At 46.3% G+C, this 24,432-nt stretch overlaps 1 protein-coding gene across 2 annotated transcripts in view; it reads right to left on the minus strand.

Annotated features, from left to right (window-relative positions):
- Nucleotides 1–24,432, minus strand: part of CD34 (CD34 molecule) — a 122,245-nt gene that overhangs the window by 44,298 nt on the left and 53,515 nt on the right. For both annotated transcript variants that reach the window (XM_063955324.1, XM_063955323.1), the window contains exons 2-4: nt 15,358–15,537; nt 14,344–14,573; nt 13,805–13,879 (exon numbers count right to left, since the gene is read on the minus strand). In XM_063955324.1, coding sequence (XP_063811394.1) covers nt 13,805–13,879; nt 14,344–14,573; nt 15,358–15,537 — 485 coding nt within the window. The remainder of the gene's footprint in view (nt 1–13,804; nt 13,880–14,343; nt 14,574–15,357; nt 15,538–24,432) is intronic.

Consider the following 24,432-nt stretch of genomic DNA (forward strand, 5'->3'; position numbering starts at 1 on the left):
TTGGCTACTCCCTCTGTGCCCCTCCTACCAGACTCAGTCTAGAAACTTTGCCCGAGGAGACGGACATCTTTAAGAGAAAGATTTAACACAGATAGTGGCGAGATTCATACCAGCTCACACATACAAGGCACATCAAGCTAACTTAGCTTGAAAACTCAGCAAAAGCTGAAACATTACTTACCAAGTAACAATGCAGTACTTAACTAAAACAAAGTTGTACTGAACCAGATAACAACTGCAGGAAAACGAAGCGCGAGGCGGGCGCCCAGCATCCTCTATGGACTACGAGAAAAGGATTTACCGGTAGGTAACCAAAATCCTATTTTCTCTTACGTCCAAGAGGATGCTGGGGTCCACATTAGTACCATGGGGATGTACCAAAGCTCCCAGAACGGGAGGGAGAGCGCGGAGGCTCCTGCAGAACTTATTGACTGAACTTCAGATCATCAGAGGCCAACATATCGAACTTGTAGAACTTTGCAAACCCAGACTAAGTTGCAGCTCGGCAAAGTTGGAACGCCGAGACACCCCGGGCAGCCGCCCAGGAAGCACCTAACAAGTAGAGTGGGCATTGACAGACTTAGGACACGGCAAGCCTACCGTAGCATACGCATGCTGGATAGTGAACCTGATCCAGCGATAGATCGTCTGCTTAGAAGCAGGACACCCAATTTTCTTGGGATCATACAGGACAAACAGAGAGTCCGATTTCCTGTGATGAGCAGTCCTCTTCACATATATTTTCAGAGCCCTTATGACATCCAAGGACTTTGATGAAATTGAGGAGTCAGTAACCACTGGCACCACAATAGGTTGGTTGATATGAAATGCTGACACAACCTTCGGAAGAAACTGCTGACGTGTCCGGAGCTCAGCTCTATCTTCGTGGAAGATCAAGTATGGGCTTTTACGGGACAAAGCCCCCAACTCCGACACACGTCTAGCAGAAACTAAAGCTAACAATGTGACAGCCTTCCACGTAAGAAATTTGACCTCAAACTCCTGTAGAGGCTCGAACCAGTCCCTTGCTGGAATCTGTGCTAAACCAGTGCAATCCTGATTACATGGAATGGGATCATCCTGACAGGACATATCCTCTGCAGCATATGACACAGAGTTCCTGGACATTGCATAATGGAGATCACAGACACTCCACACACACACAGGGGAGGACAGAGTTTCACCCCCAAGAATGGCAAGAGAGACACAGAGATTGGAGCCAACCCACACACAGCCAGGGCCATCTTTTCGTATGGGCTCAATGGGCTCTTGCCCAAGGACCCCGGGAGTATAAGGGCCCTAGGATGATAGCTGAGGGTTCCCTCTTTCCAGGGGTACCAGATTTTTGAAAATCGGCACTGGGGAACCGGAGATATTCGACTTGAAAGCAGTGGTCCCCATCCAAGCCTGTTAATAGGTTTTCCCAGCCAGATATCTCAGGTTCTGTCTGACTTTTTCTGAGGGTATAATCCGAAAGCTGGGACTCTCCCCTTTCGGTAGACACTGGCAGCTTGTCTCTACTATGCCCAGAACCAGAGATATCAGCCTTCCAGCAGCTGGTCCCTGCTCCAGCTCCACATGCCTGGTATGCAGATTTATATTTTCATTGGTAAATTGCTCTGGTTCCTGAACTCTGATCCCCAAGTCCCCAGTACCGCCTGAAAGGTGGGACTCTTAAGTATTTTATTCCATTAAAAGCAAAGAAATATATTTTCAGGAACTTGAGATATCTGCAGTCAAGCAAGCTACCCTCCCACCGGAAAATGATAAATATTAAGCCCACTCCACTATTCAACCCTGCCCCCTTCTACAGTTTAGCCCCATCTGTGCAGTAAAGGAGTAATTAGCAGAAATTACTGCTCCAGGTCCTACATGCTGAGCGGAAGTTAGAACACCCCTACCCCCGCGGGTCATCAAAGCTGCCGCTGATTGCACCCCCCACCCCTACTGCTAGAGGATGGGTAGGGGACGCAGGGGCTGTGCTGTGTTAAGACGGCCATGCACACAGCGCTTTTAATATAAAGGGAGATCCTCTATCAGCGCTGACTGTGCACCTTAATAGGTTACACAGTCATTTTGCAGCCTCCCCCCCACCCCCCTTCTACAACCCCCTGGTACCGTGAGAGATAGCTGGAGTTGCTGTGGAGGGACTTGCTCTTCACTGACAGCGTTGTGCAGGCAGGAAAATGGTGCTGAACGCTGCTGGGTCCGCTTTGAAGAGAAGCTCCGCCCCCAAAATGGCGCTGTCTTCCCGCTCTTCATAGGATTATACTGGCCTGAGGATTTCTGCTGGCTGAGATCCCGGGACCCCAACAGGCTGTGTGACCAGTGTAGGGTGTAGGCGCTGGCTCAGGGCACCCCTCACAGCGCCGCACTATGTACCGCTGAGCTTCCGGAGCACAGTTAATACTGTGCTCCTACCCTGATGCCGCCATCTTCACACTAGCCCCCCACTTGCTAGGGGGGTCGGTGACTCACTCGCCACTGATCTTCGGCTCTGTAAGGGGGTGGCGGCATGCTGCTGGGGTGAGTGATCCCCTGTGGCGGGGAACGAGCTATCCCCTCAGGAGCTCAGTGTCCTGTCAGTGGAGATAGTGGCTCATGCCCCATAGGGCGGACACTACTCCCCCCCTTAGTCCCACGAAGCAGGGAGGCTGTTGCCATTTTCTAAACTGAGTCTAGTAGGAGGGGCATAGAGGGAGGAGCCAGTCCACACTCTCAAACTCTTAAAGTGCCAATGGCTCCTGGTGGACCCGTCTATACCCCATGGTACTAATGTAGACCCCAGCATCCTCTGTGACGTAAGAGAAATTTATTTTTACCACTGGTAATGTGTTTTTACCAGTTTTTTTTCCTTACAGCATACTTCCACCACACCGTGTGCTATTCCTGTAATGTGTACCTCCACTGATTGCACACCCTGCCAGCAGCAGTGACGTGCGGTGAGGTCACTGGTTGGGGAGGCACTGGCAGCTAACATGCCCCCCCCCTCCCCCGAAAAAAATAAAAAAAGTGCGGTCCCCCAACACATCAGTAAAACCAGCACTAGGCAGAACCAGCCAGCGGGAGTAATGCCATAGCAGGGGAGGCACTCAGTGTGGTGTCCCCCTGCCATAACATTAATCTGCCCCCCCAGCCAGTCAGCCCAGGGTTTGAATTCCTCGGAAAGTGGGAACCCCAAAAAATAAAAATGGGGCCCCCCCTCCCGAGCAATAACCAGCACTGGGCTGATAGCCCAGTGCTATGCCCCGCACCCCTGGTGGCGGTGGGTGCGGGGTTCATTGTGTGTTAATATTGTTCTTTACAGGTGGCCTACAGGTCCCAGCAAGCCTGCCCCAGCATGCTGGCACTTGGAGAACCACAAGTGCCAGCATGCCCGGACATAAAGGGCCTGCTGGCACCTGTAGTCCACCTGCAAAGAATAGTAATATTGTTCTTTACAGGTAGCCTACAGGTCCCAGCAAGCCTGCCCCAGCATGCTGGCACTTGGAGAACCACAAGTGCCAGCATGCCCGGACATAAAGGGCCCGCTGGCACCTGTAGTCCACCTGTAAAGAAAATATTAAAATAAAACACCACACGTCTTGAAAATATGCTTTATTAAACTGGGTCTTCACCTGGGGGCGGCGGCCTTTAAGCTCTTTTGCGTGGCCGCCGCCTTCCCAGGGCTTCCGGCGTCTTCACCTGGGGGGCGCCACCCCCCCCAGGGCTTCCAGCGTCTTCACCTGGCGGGCGGCGGCTGCTAAGCTCTTTTGCATAGCCGCCGCCCAGCCAGGACTTCCGGCGTCTTCTCTCTTCAGGAGCTCTTCACTGCTCCTCCTCCGCCGCCGGACTAACTGGGGCGGGGCGATGACGCGGCGAGCCGTGATTGGCTCGCGGCGGCCATCTTGAATTTCAAAAATGACGCTGAGGCGCCATTTTTGAAACTGGAACCGCTCCGCTGCCAAACTCTGCAGGGTAAAGGTAAATTTCCCCCGCGCAACCCGCCACCCGCACCGCCGCCTCCCGCACCACCGCCGCATCCCGCCGCCCGCACCATCGCCGCATCCAGCCACCCGCACCTCCTCCGCCAGCGTCGCCGACACAGTGATTGACAGCGGATCCAGTGACGGATCCGCTGGCCAATCACTGTGGCCTCACTGACAGGGACGTGCTTTCATAGGTTGAAAGCACGTCCCTGTAGGAAAGCGGCACCACTAATGGTGCCGCTTTCCCATATATTTTCAATGGGCTTTTACAGCCCATGGCTAGTCCCCGCACGTGCCCGCCCCCCGCTCCCCATACTTTCCCCAGTGACAACGGGAGGCACCACGATCGGTGCCTCCCAAACACATACAGAGGGGAGCAATGCAAAGAATAATATTAAGAAGATACATATGACACAGAATATGTGTCATATGCATCTTCTTTGTATTATCTTAATCATTAAGGACAGGGGAGGCACTGCCTCCCCTGACTGCACGTCCTGGCCAGCAGCAATCTACACAGTGCACCCCAGATGGCTGCCTCAGATGGTTTGCCTGCAGGCAGGATGTACTTCATGTGGATCTTTCCATACAGGGTATATTGTGTCAGTTTTTCCATATATGTATTGGGTTCTTCTATGGCTCACATCCCACAGTGTAACCTTCATAGTGCGCCAAACATGGCTGCCTCATCTGGTACGTTTGTGGATGGGATGAAAAATACATGGACCTGATGGTTTTGTTGGGAACCTACTTTGAGCATTAGGACACTGCAACAACCCATTTTGTGTCATCTATTCTAGGGGTAAATTATTCCACCCAGGGTAATCCTATGCAGTACACCCAAAATGGCTGCTTCACCTGGTACCTTGTGAGTGTCGAATATACAACCTGTGGAAGATGTTACCCAAAATACCTACACTAATCCTGCATTATGCTTACTGTGTGCTCGAGGTTTTCTTTTTTATGTCTGTGCAGCTTGTCTACTGCTGTGTTACTTAAATTCTGTATTACGTGCATTGTTTTTTATGTCTGTAAAGCTCCTTGAGTCCTGTTGGAGAAACAGCGCTATATAAATAAAATTATGAATTTTATTAATTATACTGCACTTGCACAAAACCCCGGCTTCTATGGACTACATCGGCTGCAGCCCATAGAAGCCTGACTAGGGCTGAAAGGTAGGGAGTGCCTTTAGCAGAGAGACAGCTCTCTGCTAATCACGGCCCAGTCTCGCTGTCCCAGATGCATCTGTTTTACCATTTTACTATTGTTTTATCGGATTTTATTTGGGAAGGGGGTTGAGCTGCAGCCCATAGGTAAAATCCACCACTGGTTTTCACCTATCATGCCTAGTAAGTGACCCACCTGGAAAGTGCTGTTGTTGATCCCCAGTTACGAGCTATGGGCTCCTGCAATCCTCTTTGCAGTTTCCCGATGGTCAGGAAACGGTGCATGCACAGGACCTGTTCTGAGCATGTGCAGAACGGTCCTGTGATCACAACACAGGGATGCGAACACCTCTGCCTGATTGAAAGGCAGAGGCATTTGGAGAGATGTACAGGGGCGGTGTCGGCAGGTGTTGGGGAAAACGGGGGCATGTCGCCCCTGTTTTCCAGGACTGGCGAGGCCAAGGACTGCTTCCCAGATGCAGTTTCCTTGGCCTCGCAAGCTGCATTGTGATGGCAAGCAGATAACGGTCGCAATGTTCATCCCATATGCAATATACACCTCCTTCTGTATTTGCATTGCTATGGATTGCATCCAAGTACAGGGCTGCATCCTAGTACCAGGTGAATTTACTACACCTGGGAATGGCGGCTATTATAGGTGCAACCCATTATTAGTCAAAATAAACACACACATTGTGCCCACAGGAAAATAGACCCACACATCGTCCCCACAGGAAAAAAAACCATGCACATTAGCCCCTATAGGAAAATTAACACACACGTTGGCCGCTACCGGACAATAAACATGCACCTTGGCCCCCAAAGGAAAATAAACATGTACATTGGCCACAACAGGAAAATAAACACATACACTGGCCCCCCGCAGAAACTAATAAAACACATTCATTACCTAAACAGTAAAAAAACAAACACATTTATTGCCCCCAGAGAAGACCAGATAAGAAGAGAGATTCTGTCAGAGTCTAGTTGCCATTGAAGGAAGATGTTAGTGCCTTGTTGCAGAACTAAGTTGCAGACTTCCAGTAGAGAAGCTCCGAGTTCCTCCCTCACTTTCAGCCATGGCATGCAGCAGCCTTCTTAACAACTCAATCACTACAGCACACTGTGCAGGTGGGGTGGTGAGTGGCTGCATGACCTATGATATCATGCAGCCCATGATATCACATAGCCATCATGTCTCCATTTATAGGTCATGATCAAGGCTGCATCTGAGCCACCCAGAAGATAGATGAGCTCAGCGCTGCCTGGGCCAGTCAGAAGTTACTTCACTGCATAGTGTGGAGGACAGGTACTGCTAGCGATTGCCACCCCACCAGAACTGCTAGTCATCGGTTGGGCTCCTGTATGGCTGCTCTGTTTGAACGTCTCTTGAGCTGGCTCCTGCATGACCCTACTCCATGATGTGGTGATCTGCACTGCAGTGTCAGTGGCAGCATCAGTGGGCGCTACCATCGCTCTGCTCAGAGTTCCTTTGACATGGAGCAGCAGAGGTGGGAGCCATCCTATCCTGGACATTATAAAAGGTTTGCACATTTGGATGGAAGGAGGCTTGTAGAACACAAGGCAAGGGGAAAATGTTGAGGGAAGAATATTTGATCATGTTAAATAGAGTGGAAGGGACAGCTAAATTCATAGACTGACACTTCCCTGGTATCCTCTTTTATATAGAATTACTGTGGACTATTACATGGGCGCCTTCAATTATTTTCCCTTGTGGGCCCTTCAGGCACCAGTCCCCCACACCCTAGGCTGCGTAATTAACAACATTGGGATCACACATGTGGTTCCAGTATAGTGGACAGGGCGGCCTAACAGCAATGCCAGTTATGCCAAAAATAGAAATCTAATGAACACAGATATATATAGAAGAGAGCAAAGATGTGTTTTGATAAAACAAAACATTTATTAATAGATTAAAATTGGGACAAAGTGGAAGATGGGGCAGGAAGGTCAAAAGAGTTACATTTATGAATTGTGTTTCCCGAACACCTGCATCTGCCTTGGCTCATTTCCTGTCTTTCTTTTGCAATCACACCATTTTTTTTCTTGAATGCATAACTTCCTCAACTAATGTTGTTCAACTTCATTGTAAACATGCAAACAAATCATGTTCTCTACATATTTTTCTTGGACCTCCCCATTTGTTTTGTGCAGTAATTAGAAAATTAATGTGCATTATTCTGGGTATTCACACAAAACTGCAGAAAGACAGGAATGTTGTCATGTTTCCTAATTGAGCCCTTGTGTTCTTTATGGAACAATTATAGGAAGCAGACAACTTCTCACAAGGGAATATTGACACTTTGCAGGAGTGAAGATCAAGGTAACGGTTTTCTGCAGTTAATGCAATACAGTATATACAGTATGACAGGCAGGTGCTCTTAATTTACAGTCACTTTTACCTTGACTTTATTCAGGGCTGTAACTTGTGGTAGGCAAGCTGTGGTGCCGCTCAGGGTGAAGGGTTTAGGGGACCTGTACCGTCACTCCCCCATGGCAAATTTATTTTTGCGTGTGAATACGTGTGTGTGTATGTGTGTGTGTGTGTGTGTGTGTGTCTGTGTGTGTGTGTGTGAGGGGGGAGGGGATTTGACACAGGGGGATTATCACCTTACTACAGCCCTATCTCTGTTAGCTCATTTGCCGATATATGCCATGCCTAGCAACTGTCCTTATCTGATCCAACTCCCGGAACGTTGGAAGTTCTGTCTCACTAATTGCTGCTCGTGAGTGGGTACCATGTGCAACGGTGTATATAGCGGAGTGAAGGGAATATTGATTCATTGATCAACCTAGCACTTTAGAATGAACCAAATATGTCTGCGCTGTGACATGGCCACCACCCATGTCACAGTGTGGGACAATGCTGTGTTCCAATTTCTAACCATAGACTGTTAGGAGCTATGATTTATCTGTCTGCTGTGGCCTGGACTGTTCACTTCATTCTGTAATTTCATATACATGCAAGGGCGTAGCTACCGTAGGTGCAGGGAGTGCAGCTGCTATGGGGCCCAGACCTGAGAGGAGCCCATCTTCCTTGTCACAGTTACATGTGGTATATATATTTTTCACCATTGGGGCCCTTACAAACTTTCGCTTTGGATCCTACAACATATCTCATTATATTCCTGGACCTGCTTATTGCAATGTGGTATAAAATGAACTGGGGGGCATTATAATGTTACATAATATGAACTGGGGCACTGTAATGTGGCACAATATGAAATGGAGGCACTATAGTGTGGCATAATATGAACTGGGCGCACTGTAATGTAACATACAGTAATATGAACTGGGGACACTGTATGTCATAATGTGAATTGGGGGTACTGTGTTGCATAATGTAGTCTAGCAGCCCTACAATGTGACATAATGTGAACTAAGGCACTACTGTGGGTCTTGACATTAACTAAGGCACTACTATGGTTCTGAAAATGAAATAGTGTACTATTATGGGGCTTAAAATTAACAAATGCTGCAGAGAGGTGCCGCTCTAGAGGTATTTGGACAAGGGCCCCTTTAAAATGTTTCTATGGGGCCTACAAAGTTCTGACTTACCCCTTGTATACATGGTATGTTTTATACACACATGGAAGGTCAAAGTACAAGATCTGAATTTACAGGCACTGGGTAAAAGACTTTGGGGTCTATCCATACAGCAGAGAAAAGCCTGTACCTTGGTCCCAGCTTCCATCTCCCCTGCACCTCACTCCCACTTTCCATGTCTCACACCACCTTGCTCCCTCACACAGATTATTTCCTCCTAGTACAGGGATCCCCCTTCCTCTCAGACACATTATCTCCCTTAGCACAGAATAGGCCCCCTCATCCCAATATAGAAGATTCCCCCATCCCCCTGAGACAGATTTCCCCCTATCAGCCAGTACAGCTCACACACAGAACCTTCTCCTGGTATGCGGTGTCTGCTCCATTGACAGGTTAGGAATCACAGCGTCAGTGTCACAATGGGTGCTGGGAAGAGTTGGTACCCGCACATTGTGACTGTATAGTGTGTATTACGTGTAATTAGTTAGCAAGTGCTGGCCAGGGCTGGGTCTATATTAAATATTTGTGCAGTGTCTGACTAGACATGTGGGCGGTGCCCAACATCAGGGTGTGCCTGTGCACACATGCCACCCACCGTGTGCATGCCTATGCCCCCTCCCCCATCGCAGAGCAATTAGCCCCCCGAGCACCCCCTCCCCATGTGTCTCTGCCTCATGCCCTACCCCCTAATAGCAGTGTTATCAGCTGCTCCTATACCTCATGTCTGTTACGCACACCAGTGCTAACAGGAGTATACCGGTGTATGAACAGAGAGAGAAGCGAAGCAAACAAACTCACAGACAGTATAACATAACATACACAGGAGGTGATGGAATAACTAATAAACACAAAGTGAATGGAGAAGCCCAAAGGCTCAGGAATTGGGTGTCTCCCTAGTGTCAGGAATGCTCAGATGGAATAGAGCGGACAATGAAGCGAGGTGTAGTGATTTAACATGTGGAGCACCTGAAATGATGTTGCTAAGAGCAACAGAAAAAACCCCAAAGGGTTACCAACGGGTGTGGGAATAAACTCCTTGGTCAGAGATAGAAATATAGACACAAGGAGAGTATCCACAATCCTAACCCCCACTTGCAGGGCACAGGTTCAGCTTACTGCCACTAAACTGACACCTGGACGCCCTGCACAGTGAGGGAGGATTAAGCAAGCAGGTCTGAGAGTACAGCCGCAAACCTGCTGGGTTCACAGAATAGCAAAAGAACCCCAGCAGGTCAAACAACTGACTCCAGTCTTACTGCTAGGTCCGGATTGGCAGAATGAAGTACCGAATCCCAAGGCCTATTCGCAGTAAGCAACAAGTAAATACAAAGTCACACAGTACTAGCTAACTCTCTGGAACTGACTAACAAACAAAGATTCAGCAGCATTTGCCTAGCCTGAGAGGATGGTTTATATAGCAGGTGCTGTCCACGCCCCACTCAGACCTCACAGACTGTGAGCACAAAACCAGCGCCGGATTCCCTGCCGTGCACAGAGCCTGTAACCACTACACAGTAAAAACCAGGACCGGAGTATCAGCTGCGATCAGGTTACTTCGCTAACACTTGCCTCCCGGTTGACATAGCGACGTGGCAGCACAGCGCAGGAGATCCTAACAATGTCTCCCCCCAATAACAGTGTCATATTCCCCTGTGCCCCCACTTTCCATAGTTCTTCCCCTCATAGCAGTTTCATTACCCCCTTCCCCCACTCCCCATAGGTCTCCCACTCCCACGTAGCAGTGTCATTACCCCCCTACCCCCACTTCCCATAGGTCTCCCATTCCCGCATACAGTAGCATTGTCATTACCCCTCTTCCCCCACTCATCATAGTTCTCCCCCATAGCAGTGTCATTACCCCCTTCCCCCACTCCCACATAGCAGTGTCATTACCCCCCTTCCCCCACTCCTCATAGGTCCCCCCCATCCCATAGCAGTGTTATTAGCAACCTTCCTCTAACCATAAGTCCCCTGTTGCCCCCTCTATATCTTACCTTTGTGCTGTGATGCTGCAGTGCTGGGGCAGGGTTCTGGCTCCGCAGGCTCAGTGCCTGGCTTCCTCTGCAGCTGCCGTCTGTGCTCAGCCACAGGGCAGGCAGAAAGTGAAAGTAAAGTCACTTCCTACCTGTGTGAGCAGAGATCCGACTCTGTGTGCTGCTGCTGCTGCTGCCTCCGTCCTAAAGGGCCCCATATACTAGAACAATAATGCCCGATTTCACACCAATTCGGGCCGATATATTGTGTGAAATCTGGCAATTTCGTTGTGCTTTACACCCGATCCGATGCGCGTTCCCGTGAGCATCGGATCGGATCACCCTAGATCTGACATATCACGAGTGCTGCACTCGTGATATGTCGGATCCAGCAGGAATGGCTGTGATAGTAAAAGATACATTGTATGCAAAAGGACCGCATACGATGTATCTTTTACTATCCTGCTGCCGGGAGGTTGAAGGGAAATCCTAGACGAAATGACGGACCGTCATGTCGTATAAGTGTCTGGGGCCCTTAACTCTCCTCTCTCCTCCTGGCTGGCTGCGATAACAGAGCTGGCCCTAGCCTTGGGAACGGATGCCCCTGGGCATTCCAGTTGCCCTAGACATTTGCCTATAATGCCTATTGGCTAGGGCCAGCTCTGGGCGAAAGTATGTTACTGCCGGTGTCCGTCAACACCGCACTGCACTAGTGATCAGACTAGTGTCCGGCAGCACCACACTTGTAATCAGACTCAAAATAAACTACAGCTCCCAGCAGCCCTTGCTGCAGGGAGCTCCCAGCAACAAGGGCTGCTGGGAGCTGTAGTTTATTTTGAGTCTGATTACAAGTGCGGTGCTGCCAGACATTAGTCTGATCACTAATGCAGTGCGGTGCTGACGGACACCGACGCCGTGCCGGCAGTAACAGACTCTCACCATGTACAATCTGACAGTACTACTCTTCTACCCTTTGGCCGCGGGTGGCACCGCCAGGCGGCGCCCGCTCCTTGCCTGGTGCCCCTGGCGAGTGTCATCCTGGCCAATGGGTAGATACACCCCTGGGTGAGTGCGATTTATGAAAGGATGGATAATGTAGCTCGGTTTTCCGTTACTCCAGGGAGTTCAGATTCATCATCTCTGGATAGCGTATTCTGAACTGCTCTCTGTCTGGCACCCGGCTCTAGCTCTGTCCCCTGAACTCCCAGCAACCTCCTGGGACCTCAGCCGCCGGCACATGCGCAGAGGGGATCTGCCGGCTGACCTCATGCTGTGCAGAGGGGACCACAGGAGAAGATAGCACCTCTGGAGCCCTGGATGCCAGATAGCATAGCAGGAAGGGTAAGTATACATGAGTTGCTACTTATCAAAGCTATATATCGCATTGAATTGATACGATGTATAGGCATAAGTAACAACTCACTTTTTGATTGAGTAGATCCCTTTAACTGCAATGAAATTGAGCAACCTTACCACAAATAGGGCATTAATCTCCGGGGCACAGTGTTCAGGCTATCAGGTCAAAATCTTTTGCGAGCAGGGCTCTTTCCTTTTCTATTATCCATGTAATTCTATAATCTGAACACTATAATTATGCAATTGTCATTCTGTACTGTGCTTCTGTGCCTGACCTGGTGGTTGCTTGGCTTTTCAGAGGCAAGCCTCCGGCATCACACTCCGATGTACTTCAGTGACTCACTAGGGTCTAGAGCAGTGGTTACCAAACTTGGCCCTCATGGACTCCCAAATGTTCATGTTTTCCAGGTCACCTAGCGCAAGTGCACAGGTGTATTCATTACTCATTTTTAAAGTTCCACAGGTGGAGCTGATTATTTCACTTGTAATCCTATGAGGAGACCTGGAAAACATGAACTGGTGATGGTCCTTGAGGACTGAGTTTGGGAACCTCTAGTGGGTGGCTGCTTGTAACCTTTAGAGCACTGGGAGTATATGTATTAAAGTTCAATTTCATTATCACTAACAATCAATGTAAACCTATATTGTGTTTCAGGGGCTAATACACATTTACTAAGATTTAAAATAAGTATCAAAATTAATCTGTTAGTAGATGTGCGTTTTAGCCCCTGAAACACAACATTGGTTAAGATCGATTTTCAGGGGTTACTGCAGCAAAGTCCAAATCCCATTACAGGTTTCCCTGGGGAAGACTCATTCTGCTTATGGGTAGAATTGTGTGCAAAGCAATTTACGCTTGTTTTTCTAGTCTTATGGGTGAATTGGGGTGAGACATGGTATGGTCATTCTGTCATAGGCAATGTACAGTAAGGGCTGGTTTACACAATGACAAATGCATGCAGAGCTGGAAAAAGATGAAAATATGTCTGGAACAGGCAGGGCCATAGGTAAGGGTTACAAGCGGTGCCGTTTAGCAGGGCACACAGCCCCTGTAGAATAGCTTCAGTGCTGCCTGGAGTATCCAAAGGATGATCTGTGCTTGTAACCTGCAGTGTATAGAGCCTGGAGTATCTGGGCAGCTCTCCACTTTCTAGAGTGAACAGCCCTGCCTCTTGAGTGATGCCACATATATAGGGGTCACCATAGGACACCAGCGAGCCCTGTGTACACCGTTTTGTGCTCCCTTTGTCACCCGGACACAGATTATGCTTCAGTGAGCAAGTGTGTTTCAGAATTTAAAACAATGCTAAAAAGGATATGCGTTTCTTAAATTCAAGTGAAGTGATCTGAAAGATGGGTGCAGTGTCGGAGAGGAAATTTTGCTATTGTTACCCCACGGCACCTGCATGTGGCTTGCAGGGTGCCTGGAATGGAACACCGCAGTTAGTAACACTACCGCAACCTGTGGAGGTGCTCCAGCAAAGCTTCGGGAAAGCTCCAGACCTAGGTGAACTCCCCTAGGTGTGACATGATGACATCACTAGTTTATGGTGCAGGTGCAGCACAGGGCCCACTGCCTCCCTGTTATATGTGATGTTTGAATGAGTTGCAGGGCCACCGACACCAGGAAATACAGCACTGCAACGAGCTTCCTTAGGATGCTCCAAGCGGTTGTACAGGTGGCAAGGTGCACCCCGGGCAGCTCTTACTTTAATTCACTGTTCACCATATAGAGGGGTAGATGGACGTTGTATAGATTTTTCTAGACACTTACACAGCTTATATACTCTGGGTATTGAAAGCAGACCACCTCTAGATTGGATTCCAGCTTTTCTAAGCTTCCGCACTCCTGAAAATCGAAAAACAATAATGAGCTTTTAATATTAGCTATGTTAAAATTTTAAAGATTTTTGTATGATGAACTGCTGACCACAGTGATATTTTAAGTCAGTTAATGTAATATGTCAATTTCAATATTTACTTTTACATAACAGCATATTCTACACCAGGAACAATTTTTGTAGCAGAGTCACAATCCGCCACAGGAGGAGGTTGTATGGAAACTGTAAAATGGGTGTAGTTAGTATCTGGATTGGATTGCATGTAACTTGGGGTAATGGTCTATTTTTAACCAATTTTCAATTTTGGACTATAAGAGATGCTCATCTACAGAAAATATCTTGTCTATTTATTTCCTCCCTTGTCTAAGAATAGTAGTATATTAATCCAAAATCAAATTGCTTGAGGGTGAAATTTATTAAATGTAATAAGAAGAATCAAACATAACATACAGTATTTTCAGAACATACTTACAATGTGGCTTGGAGCTGCTATTACACGCAAGGTAGTTTCTTCTACTATGGTTGCAGGGCTAATAGTAAATGTAGAGGAATATGTTGATGTTAATCTAGTAGTTGTTTCTGTGACGATGTCAGCGGTAGATCCAGAGGTTGTGTTACTCATGGTTATCTGAGATGTCTGGAGAACTGGAGCTATAGTAGATATATTGTTTGCCTCACTGGCTAATGTTGTTGAAATTCCTCCTGAAAATAAATCACCATTAAAATTAAGTAACATTATATTAAATTGTAACCTTCGACATATAATACTAGTAAATATATGGAGTCATCTGCCAGGTCACCTCAGCCACCTCTTTCCACCCCCTCCAGTCCCTCCCGTCTCTGACTCCCTTCTCATTATAATAGGATATTAATTCCATAACTAGACTCAGACTCAGATAACTACCCCATATGAGTTATTGAGACCATGACAATTTAATTTGCATTTTACACACTACAGTTCTTTATTTTGTTACATATTTCACCACACCTTTGTACAAAATTGACATATAAATTGCATGTTTCACACCTTCATACTCACTTATGAATGTTTGTTTGTCAGTTTATATTACTGACATATTTGGACATACTCTCCATCTTTTGCTATAATTTCTCATTAAATGGTATGACCACTTTATTTCAAACTGCGTATTAAAAGTTAGGTTTTACACTTGATATTATTTTACAATACAGATGAAATTTGCAACATTGTCTTCATAAGGTTTGGATTTAACCATTTGTATATTCCCAGTCTGCATTTGAGTGCCCTTCATATGAGAGCTCCTACCTACTGCATCTGCTGCTGTGTTGTGTACATCTTATATAACCTGTGCAAACCTGGCAAAACATGTGGTATGCAGTTCTCACATGGTCACTGGGATCCTAAGGAGCACAATGCATATGTGATGGGATATTACAGAAAGATGCAACCTGCTAACCCGGGTAAGGATTGTGACTGAGGCTATTACCCGTAAGCCTAGTTACTTACTCATAACGGAGGTTTCTGCTTTCATCTGTGCTGTAGAATTAGTTGGGCTTAGCAACACATTTTTTGTTGTATGCACTGGCTCACTTGTGGGTTTACTAATGATTGAGATCAGACTGGTAGAATGAACTATATTAGGATCAACAAGTGTTATATTTTCAGTTGTAGAATTGTCTGTGGCATCTGCAAAGAAAAAAAAAATGTGCTTAGTCACATAGTTAGCAAGGTTAAAAAAAGACAAGTCCATGAAGTTCAATGTATTGTAATTATAAGCTACAGTATGTTAAGTCAGAGGAATGTAATCATAGCCCATGTGAGTAGTTCCCAATTTGTTCTCCTGGTGGGGGAAAAGATGTCCTTTCTGACCCTTTCCATGTAAATCAGATAGATTACCTTCATCACCTGTCCCAATAATGCCAGTCATTACATTTGAAAGAAAGACATCGTAACCAAAGAAAGGGCATTTTAACCACTTATGATTTCTGTCAATTATTTGGTAATCACCACTTCTATTGACAGAAAATCAACAGTAATTACCTGACTACCCTTATAGTGATGAATGGCGTTTCCTCTGGAATCTAATGGGTGTCCCATTGTCATCTGCACAGGTCAATTTTTTTTATTGACCTTGGACATTTATAAATAGTAATTTGGTAACCTGCAGAGTTTTTTTCTCAAATTAGGAAAGACCAATTTATTCAGTCATTTCATCCATTCCTTTAATTATTAAGGGTTGGTAGCCCACCACTGAACCCTTTCAAGTTCTCATAAGTTCTTCCTTTATGCAGGAGCCAAACTGGTACCAGTTATTTGAGATGTTATTTGACAAAGATTAGGTACAATTATGCTTACATGAGTGCTCCTATCTCCTTTTTTAAGATGTACCAGTTTTATTAGTCTTTATAACAACTGTATAACATTGTGCAGTACCATTTACCAAACTAACTGATGATAATACATATTGCCAGGGTCTAGGTGTATAACCTTATATTTATCTTTAAACTTCATTCACTTGCTGTTTTTTTGTGCCCAGCAATATTTCAGTAATGAACATTTTTGTATCAATGCTTACAGTACACCAATACAAAATGATGTGCAACTGCAATTTAACAACATAACCCCACCTTCCTCCCCTGCAATGTGTAGAAAATCCAGGAGAAGGCTCTATTGCATTCATGGAATTCCCCATACACTGGCATTGTAAATTAAACCACTATTGTGCATACATGAGATGACAAGTCACACATGCGCTGAACTGTACATATTTCTTAAATTATTGACTTCAGTGGAACTGGTAAGTATACAGAGACATGGAATTTTTTTTGCTCCCTTCCTTATTTTTGGTTATTTCAATATTAAAAGAAAAAAGTTATGTAACACCAACTGGCCATGTGTGAAATAGTAATAGCCCCCTTAGTAACTAATTCAATTAATTAACCAAGTTGAATTGATAAATAGGTTCAAGACTTGACACAATAAAGCTTTACTACTTCGACGGGGGTGGACTGCACAGCCTAATTCTAGCTAGAGTAGGAGGTGCTACTTGCTGCTCCTCTTATTATGTTTAGAATTAGTGTGTGCAGTCCAGTGTCCCCCCCTCCCCCCCTCCACCTTATACTATATTGTGTGTACATGTGTGCATAGAAACATAGAAACATAGAATTTGTCGGCAGATAAGAACCACTTGGCCCATCTAGTCTGCCCCTTTTTTTTTTAATTTTTTTTATTATTTTTTATCTCTAACCTTATTTGATCCTTATTTCTTTGTAAGGATATCCTTATGTCTATCCCATGCATGTTTAAATTGCTCTACTGTCTTAGCCTCTACCACCTCTGATGGGAGGCTATTCCACTTGTCCACTACCCTTTCTGTGAAATAATTTTTCCGCAAATTTCCCCTGAACCTCCCCCCCTCCAGTCTCAGTGCATGTCCTCGTGTCCTTTTGCTTCTCTTCATTTGGAGAATGTTTCCCTCCTGGACTTTGTTAAAACCCTTGATATATTTGAAAGTTTCTATCATGTCCCCCCTTTCCCTTCTCTGCTCCAAACTATACATATTGAGATTTCTTAGTCTTTCTGCGTATGTTTTGTGATGTAGGCCATGCACCATTTTAGTTGCCCTCCTTTGTACAGTTTCTAATGTATTAATATCCTTTTGAAGATATGGCCTCCAGAACTGAATACAGTATTCTAGATGAGGCCGTACCAATGACCTATACCGTGGCATTATTACTTCTTTCTTTCTTTCTTTCTGCTGCTGATTCCTCTCCCAATGCAGCCAAGCATCTGACTAGCCTTCCTCATTGCCTTGTTACATTGCTTACCTGCCTTTAAGTCATCTGAAATAGTGACTCCTAGATCCCTTTCCTCCTCAGTAATTTCCAGTATAGTGCCATTAATACTGTATTAAGCTTTAGGATTTTTGAGACCCAAGTGCATGATTTTGCATTTTTTGGCATTAAACTGTAATTGCCAGACTCTTGACCATTCCTCTAGTCTACCTAGATCCTCAATCATTTGTTTTACCCCACCTGGTGTGTCTACCCTGTTGCATACCTTTGTGTCATCTGCAAAAAGGCATACTTCCCCTTTAATGCCATTTGCAATGTCACCAATAAAGATATTAAAAAGCACTGGTCCAAGTACAGATCCCTGGGGTACTCCACTGGTAACACTTCCCTCCTGTGAATGCACTCCATTTACCACAACTCTCTGTTTTCTATCCTTCAACCAAGATCTTATCCATTCAATAATCATAATATCCAATCCCAAACTTTCAAGTTTATTTAGCAATCTGCAATGTGGAACTGTGTCAAAAGCCTTATTAAAGTCTAGATAAGCTATATCCATGGCTCCACCTTTATCCATCACTTTAGTCACACAATCAAAAAAGTCAATAAGATTTGTTTGACATGATCTCCCCCCAGTGAATCAATGCTGTTTGGGATCCAGTAAATTGCCGGATTTGAGATAATCTACAACTCTTTCTTTTAAGAGTGTTTCCATCAATTTCCCTACTACTGATGTAAGACTCACTGGTCTGGTCTGTAGTTGTTTGCCTCTTCCTTGCTTCCACTTTTGTGCAGTGGGACTACGTTTGCTCTTTTCCAGTCCCCTGGAATTACTCCTGTAGCTAATGACTGGTTGAATAATTCTGTCAATGGTGCTACCAGCACCTCTTTAAGTTCTTTTAGTATCCTTGGATGTATCCCATCTGGCCCCATAGATTTGTCCACTTTCAGCTTTGAGAGTTCTGTTAGGACCTTCTCCTCTGTAAATGTACTTGTTTCATTTTCCTGAATATCCCTGCAACTTAACTGTGGCCCCTTCCCTCTCTTTCAGTAGTAAATACTGAGCAAAAATAATCATTAAGATGATCTGCTATTAAATTGTCTCCTTCAACAAGACTCCCAGTGTCCGTCTTTAGTTTTATAATTCCGCCTTTTGTTTTTCTCTTTTCGCTTATATACCTAAAAAAAGTTTTGCCTCCTTTACCCACTGACTGGGCCATTTTCTCCTCAGCTTGTGCCTTTGCACATCTGATTACCTTCTTTGTCTCCTTCTGTCTAACAAGATATATCTTTTTGTCTTCATTATTTTGTGTCTGCTTATATTTCCTAAAAGCCATCTTTTTTGCTCTCACAATATTTGCTACTTCTTTTGCAAACCACACTGGCTTCCTTTTCCTTGTGTTTTTCCTAACAGTTTTGATACAAAGGTCTGTTGCCTTCAATATTGCACATTTGAATGTTTCCCACCTCTCCTGCACTGTTTCCAAGTTCCTCCACTCTGCCAAAGAATCGCTTACACATTTTCCCATCCCTACAAAATCAGCCTTCCTAAAATCCAACACCTTTGTTTTTGTATGGGACGAGTCAGTCTCTGTCTTAATGCTGAACCATACTGCTTGATGATCACTGGATCCCAGGTTTTCACCCACTTTTACATCCGATAATCTGTCTCCATTTGTAAGTATTAAGTCTAATATTGCGTCTTTCCGAGTGGGCTCCCTCACCAATTGGTTGAGGGATGCTCCCTGAAGAGAATTTAAAATGTTCCTACTTCTAGTGGAACTAGCAACAGACACCTCCCAGTTTACATCAGGAAGATTAAAGTCTCCCATGATTATTACCTCTCCTTTTAATGCCATTTTAGTTATGTCCTGCAATAGGTTCTTGTCAAGTTCCTCTTCCTGACCTGGTGGCCTGTATATCACGCCAATACGAATAATCAACTTTTCCCCTGTTTCTATGGTCACCCAAAGGGCCTCAGTTTTTTCTTCAATACTTTGTATTAATGTAGTATTTATGGTATTTTTTACATACATTGCTACCCCTCCTCCGATTTTTCCAATTCTGTCCTTCCTAAATAAAGTATATCCCGGTATAGCTATGTCCCAGTCATGATTTTCATTGTACCATGACTCTGTAATTGCCACAATGTCTAGATCATCCCTTGTCATTATTGCAGTTAGTTCTGGGATTTTATTTCTTAAGCTCCTAGCATTTGCACACATAGCTTTTAGAGTTTTGTTTGTGCTTTTTCTGTTCTTAGCTATGTTCTTCTCTCTGCCTATTTTTATTTGGTTTTGATCTGAATTATCTTCTGTTGCTGTGGATATGCTTCCTATTCCCTTTGCCTGCAGAAACAATACCTCTGTGTTGGGGGAGCAGATTTCTTTATTCCTGTTTGGTTCACTGCCCCCCTTTGTTAGTTTAAATAGTTCTTGATGAAGCATCCAAACTGTTCAGTTAGTATTCTCGTTCCCCTTGAAGATGGGTGCAGGCCGTCACTTTTGAATAAGCTCCTATCTTGCCAGATGGTGTGACTATGGCCTATAAATCCAAATCTCTCCTCATCCCCATGTCCTTAGCCAAACATTGAAGTTTCTGATGCAATGAGTTCTGTCTTCCCCTCTGTGTACTGGCAATACTTCTGAAAAAGATACAGTGGTTGCCACCTGCTTCAGAGCAGTCCCTAACTTCCTAAATTCATCTTTTACAGCCATGAGTTCAGCATTTGCCAGGTCATTTGTCCCTAGGTGGACAATGACATCCACCTCCCCGTCTTTTCTTGCTGCCTTCACAATTCTTAGCATGCGCTCTTTATCCCTTGGAGCTGTGGCTCCAGGTAAGCACCTTACTTGTTTCTCTACTTCATTTGCATTTCCCAGATGTATTCCTCTAATAATGGAATCTCCCAAGAGAAGTGCAGTCCTTTTTGGAGATGCAATTTTCCTGTTCCATTTCCTGTTCCTATAGTTGGTAGATGTCCCCATATCCTCCTGTTCTGTAGTGCCTCTATTTGTTGTATCTTCCAGCCCTGCAAGAGTAGCATACGAGTTTTGCAGTGTCACTGCTTGCGGGAGGTGTCTGTGTCCCTATCTCTGCCCTTGAGAGCCCACAGTAGTCCAGGCAGAATGTCTTCTGGTGGCCCTCTGAGGCAGTGGAGGCTTCAAAGACACAGACATCCTACAAATCTCAGCATGCAGTTTTGCTATCTCCTCCTTCAGCAGAGAAAATTGCTCACAGATTGGACAGCAGCTGAGTCTCCACGCTGCCTCTTTCCAAACAAATGCTTTACATCCATTGCACTGCACAAGGCCAAACATTGTATCAGATGTTAATGGTATTGCAAATTTGTGTGTCACTTGGTGTATATTAAAAACCATAACTAGGTGTGTTCAGGGTGTACACCACACCTAACACTATAGGGTAAGGGGCGCCAGTGACGTGCGGTGGGGTAAGGCAGGTGAGGCAGAGCCTATCCTGGCATACTAACGTTTGTGCCAGAGTTTTGACTGTATAAAATATCCGAAACATACAAAATTTTTTTGGAAATATCTTCTTTGTATTATTCTAATCATTTTTATAGTCAAAACTCTGTAGTAAAAAGTCTATGGCAGGTGAGGCAGTGCCTCACCTGGCTAACTTCTCCGCACATCTCTGATCAAAACTCACCAAATTTCCAGCAGTATATACTGCTGCACCTGTGTGTGCACCTCCGCGCTTACCCCTGCGTGTCCACTGGTCCTCCTGGCGGTCCCTGCCTCTGGTGGTTGCCGGGTCCTGGCGTCTGGCTGGCGCTGCTCCCGGCAGTTCCCCGGAGTGTGAGCGCCGCCATTACACCCAGCGTTCACGTGGGTGTAGTGGGCGGGTGACGTCACCGGCTCCCCTCCGCCAATCAGGTGGGGAATTCGAAAGTAGACGCCGGACAGAGCCCGGCGCCTGAGTATCGTCTCTTTTTAGAAGTGAACTCCAGTGCTCCTGTTGCAGTGTGCCTCTCTGCTGTTTGGAATCCCGTGACCCCAGCATTTAGTGTGCCTTTCTGCTGTACAGTCTCCTGTACTTCCAGCATTCAGCGTACCTTCCTGCTGTCTCCAGTGTCCCCCGCATCCAGAATATCTCTCTGCATACAGACTCCAGTGCTGCCAGCATTCAGCATGACTCCCAGCTGAACAGACTCCAGTGTCTTTCACCACTCAGTGTGTTTCAGCATCGCGCACAAGCCTTTCACCACTCAGTGTGTTTCAGCATCGCTCACAAGCCTTTCACCACTCAGTGTGTTTCAGCATCGCTCACAGGTCTTTCACCACTCAGTGTGTTTCAGCATCGCTCACAAGCCTTTCACCACTCAGTGTGTTTCAGCATCGCTCACAAGCCTCTCACCACTCAGTGAGTTTCAGCATCGCTCACAAGCCTCACACCACTCAGTGAGTTTCAGCATCGCTCTCAAGGCCTTGTCACTCAGTGCTCTTCAGCATCGCTCACAAGTCCTTGTCACTCAGTGCTCTTCAGCATCGCTCACAAGTCCTTGTCACTCAGTGCTCTTCAGCATCGCTCACAAGTCCTTCGTCACTCAGTGTTCTTCAGCATCGCTCTCAAGTCCTTTGTCTCACAGTGTTCTTCAGCATTACTCTCAAGTCCTTGTCACTCTGTGAATCTCCAGCATCAATCACGAACTTCGGTTGCTGCTTAGTTCTGCATGAGGAAGACCGATATTCGTCCATCTCTACTCTGGCCCAACTGTGGTTCCTCTTCCCGATCACCGGAAGAACCCCCGAGTTCTCAACACTCCCAACCCAGGTCAGTGACAGTATACTCAGGCCCAATGGACCCGGGGGATCGGAACACAGAGTAAAGCACCATCCAAAATTGGGCTTCCCGAGTTCAGAGTCAGGAGGCAGCACAGGGCCAGGTGATGCAGTATCTCCAGGAATTGTCTGGCCGTCTGGATCAAATTCAAGCATCCCTGGCTTCAGTAGTTCCGGCTCCTGCTCCGGTATCCGCTCCAGTAGCCGTTTCCAGTAATGTCCAACCCTCGGCTGGAATCAGGTCATGCCTTCAGCTTCCTACTCCCTCTCGCTATAATGGGAATCCAAAGAATTGCCGTGGTTTTCTAAACCAGTGCGAGGTGCACTTTGAACTTCTCTCACACAATTTCCTCACGGATCGGCCCAAAGTGGCGTATATTATTTCCTTGCTCGAAGGTTCAGCATTGGATTGGGTGTCTCCGTTATGGGAACGATCTGACCCATTGGTTTCCAATTACACCAATTTCATTGCGTCCTTCCGAAGAATTTTCTATGAGCCCGGCAGGGCGACCGCCGCTTCTTCAGACTTGCTCCGTGTCCGTCAAGGCTCCCGTTCCGTGGGACAGTATGTTGTTCATTTCCAGACCAATGCCTCACAACTACGCTGGAATAATGACGTCCTCAGGGCTGCCTTCTGGAACGGGCTCTCTGATCGTCTGAAGGATGAGCTGGTCACTAGGGATCTGCCGGATCCACTACAAGAGTTGATCTCACTCTGCGTCAAGGTGGACCTCCGCATGCAGGAGCATGGTGGCGAACGTAGTCGGTCGGATCGATCCAGGTTCCGGCTCCCTCCTCCTAAGCAAGCGGCTGTACCGAGTCCGGACAAACCTATGCAAATTAACCGATCCCGACTGTCTCCGGAGGAACGACAGTGCCGTCGTGAGGGTAAACTCTGCCTCTACTGTGGAGCCGCGGATCACTTTATCAAGTTCTGCAAATCCCGTCCGGGAAACAGGCAGGCCTAGCTTGTTCCAGAGGAGTCAAGTTGGGGGTCACGTCCAAATCTTCTCTGACGGTGGATTGTCTACTCTCCGTGTCTCTGTTTTCCGAGTTAATTGCCAAACCTTTTAATGCCCTACTGGACTCTGGGGCTGCAGGGAAATTTGTTTCTCTTTCTTGCGTTCAGAGTCTGGGTTTAAAGCTGCGGTCTATCAAACGACCTATTACGTTGACTGCTGTCAACGGTACCAAAATATCCAATGGTCTTATTACAAGTCGCACAGAGCCAATCAAGCTGCAGGTCGGAGCTCTACATCAAGAACATTTGGAGTTCCTAGTGATTCCGGAGATGCCTCACGATCTTGTTCTCGGGTTGCCTTGGCTCAAAACTTATAACCCCCATGTCGACTGGAAGTCGTCACAAATATTGTCCTGGAGTTTGTTTTGTCACTCTAGTTGCCTCATACCCGTTTACCCGCTCTATGCATCTTCCAGGTCGGATGAAGAGCTCATTCCGGAGGTCTATCGGAAGTTCACAGATGTGTTCTCTGAGCAGGCGGCTGATCAGTTACCACCCCATAGACCCTGGGACTGTCCAATTGAGGTTAACCCAGGGAAAATGCCACCCCGAGGTCGCACATATCCCTTGTCATTACCTGAGACCCAAGCTATGTCGGATTATATTAAATTTAATCTTCTTAAAGGGTTCATCCGCCCCTCTACCTCCCCGGCTGGAGCAGGTTTCTTTTTCGTGAAGAAGAAGGACGGAGGGTTTAGACCATGTATCGATTATTGTGGCTTAACCGATATCACCATTAAGAATAAATACCCCTTGCCGCTAATCACTGAGCTATTTGATAGGGTTCGTGGAGCCCACGTTTTTACGAAGCTCGACTTGAGAGGAGCCTATAATCTTATACGCATCTGACAGGGGGATGAATGGAAGACTGCCTTCAATACCAGGGATGGGCATTACGAATATCTGGTAATGCCGTTCGGCCTCAGCAATGCTCCTGCCGTTTTCCAGGGATTCGTAAACGAAA

The sequence above is a fragment of the Pseudophryne corroboree genome, chromosome 2, assembly GCF_028390025.1.
Source record: "Pseudophryne corroboree isolate aPseCor3 chromosome 2, aPseCor3.hap2, whole genome shotgun sequence".
Lineage (NCBI taxonomy): Eukaryota > Metazoa > Chordata > Amphibia > Anura > Myobatrachidae > Pseudophryne > Pseudophryne corroboree.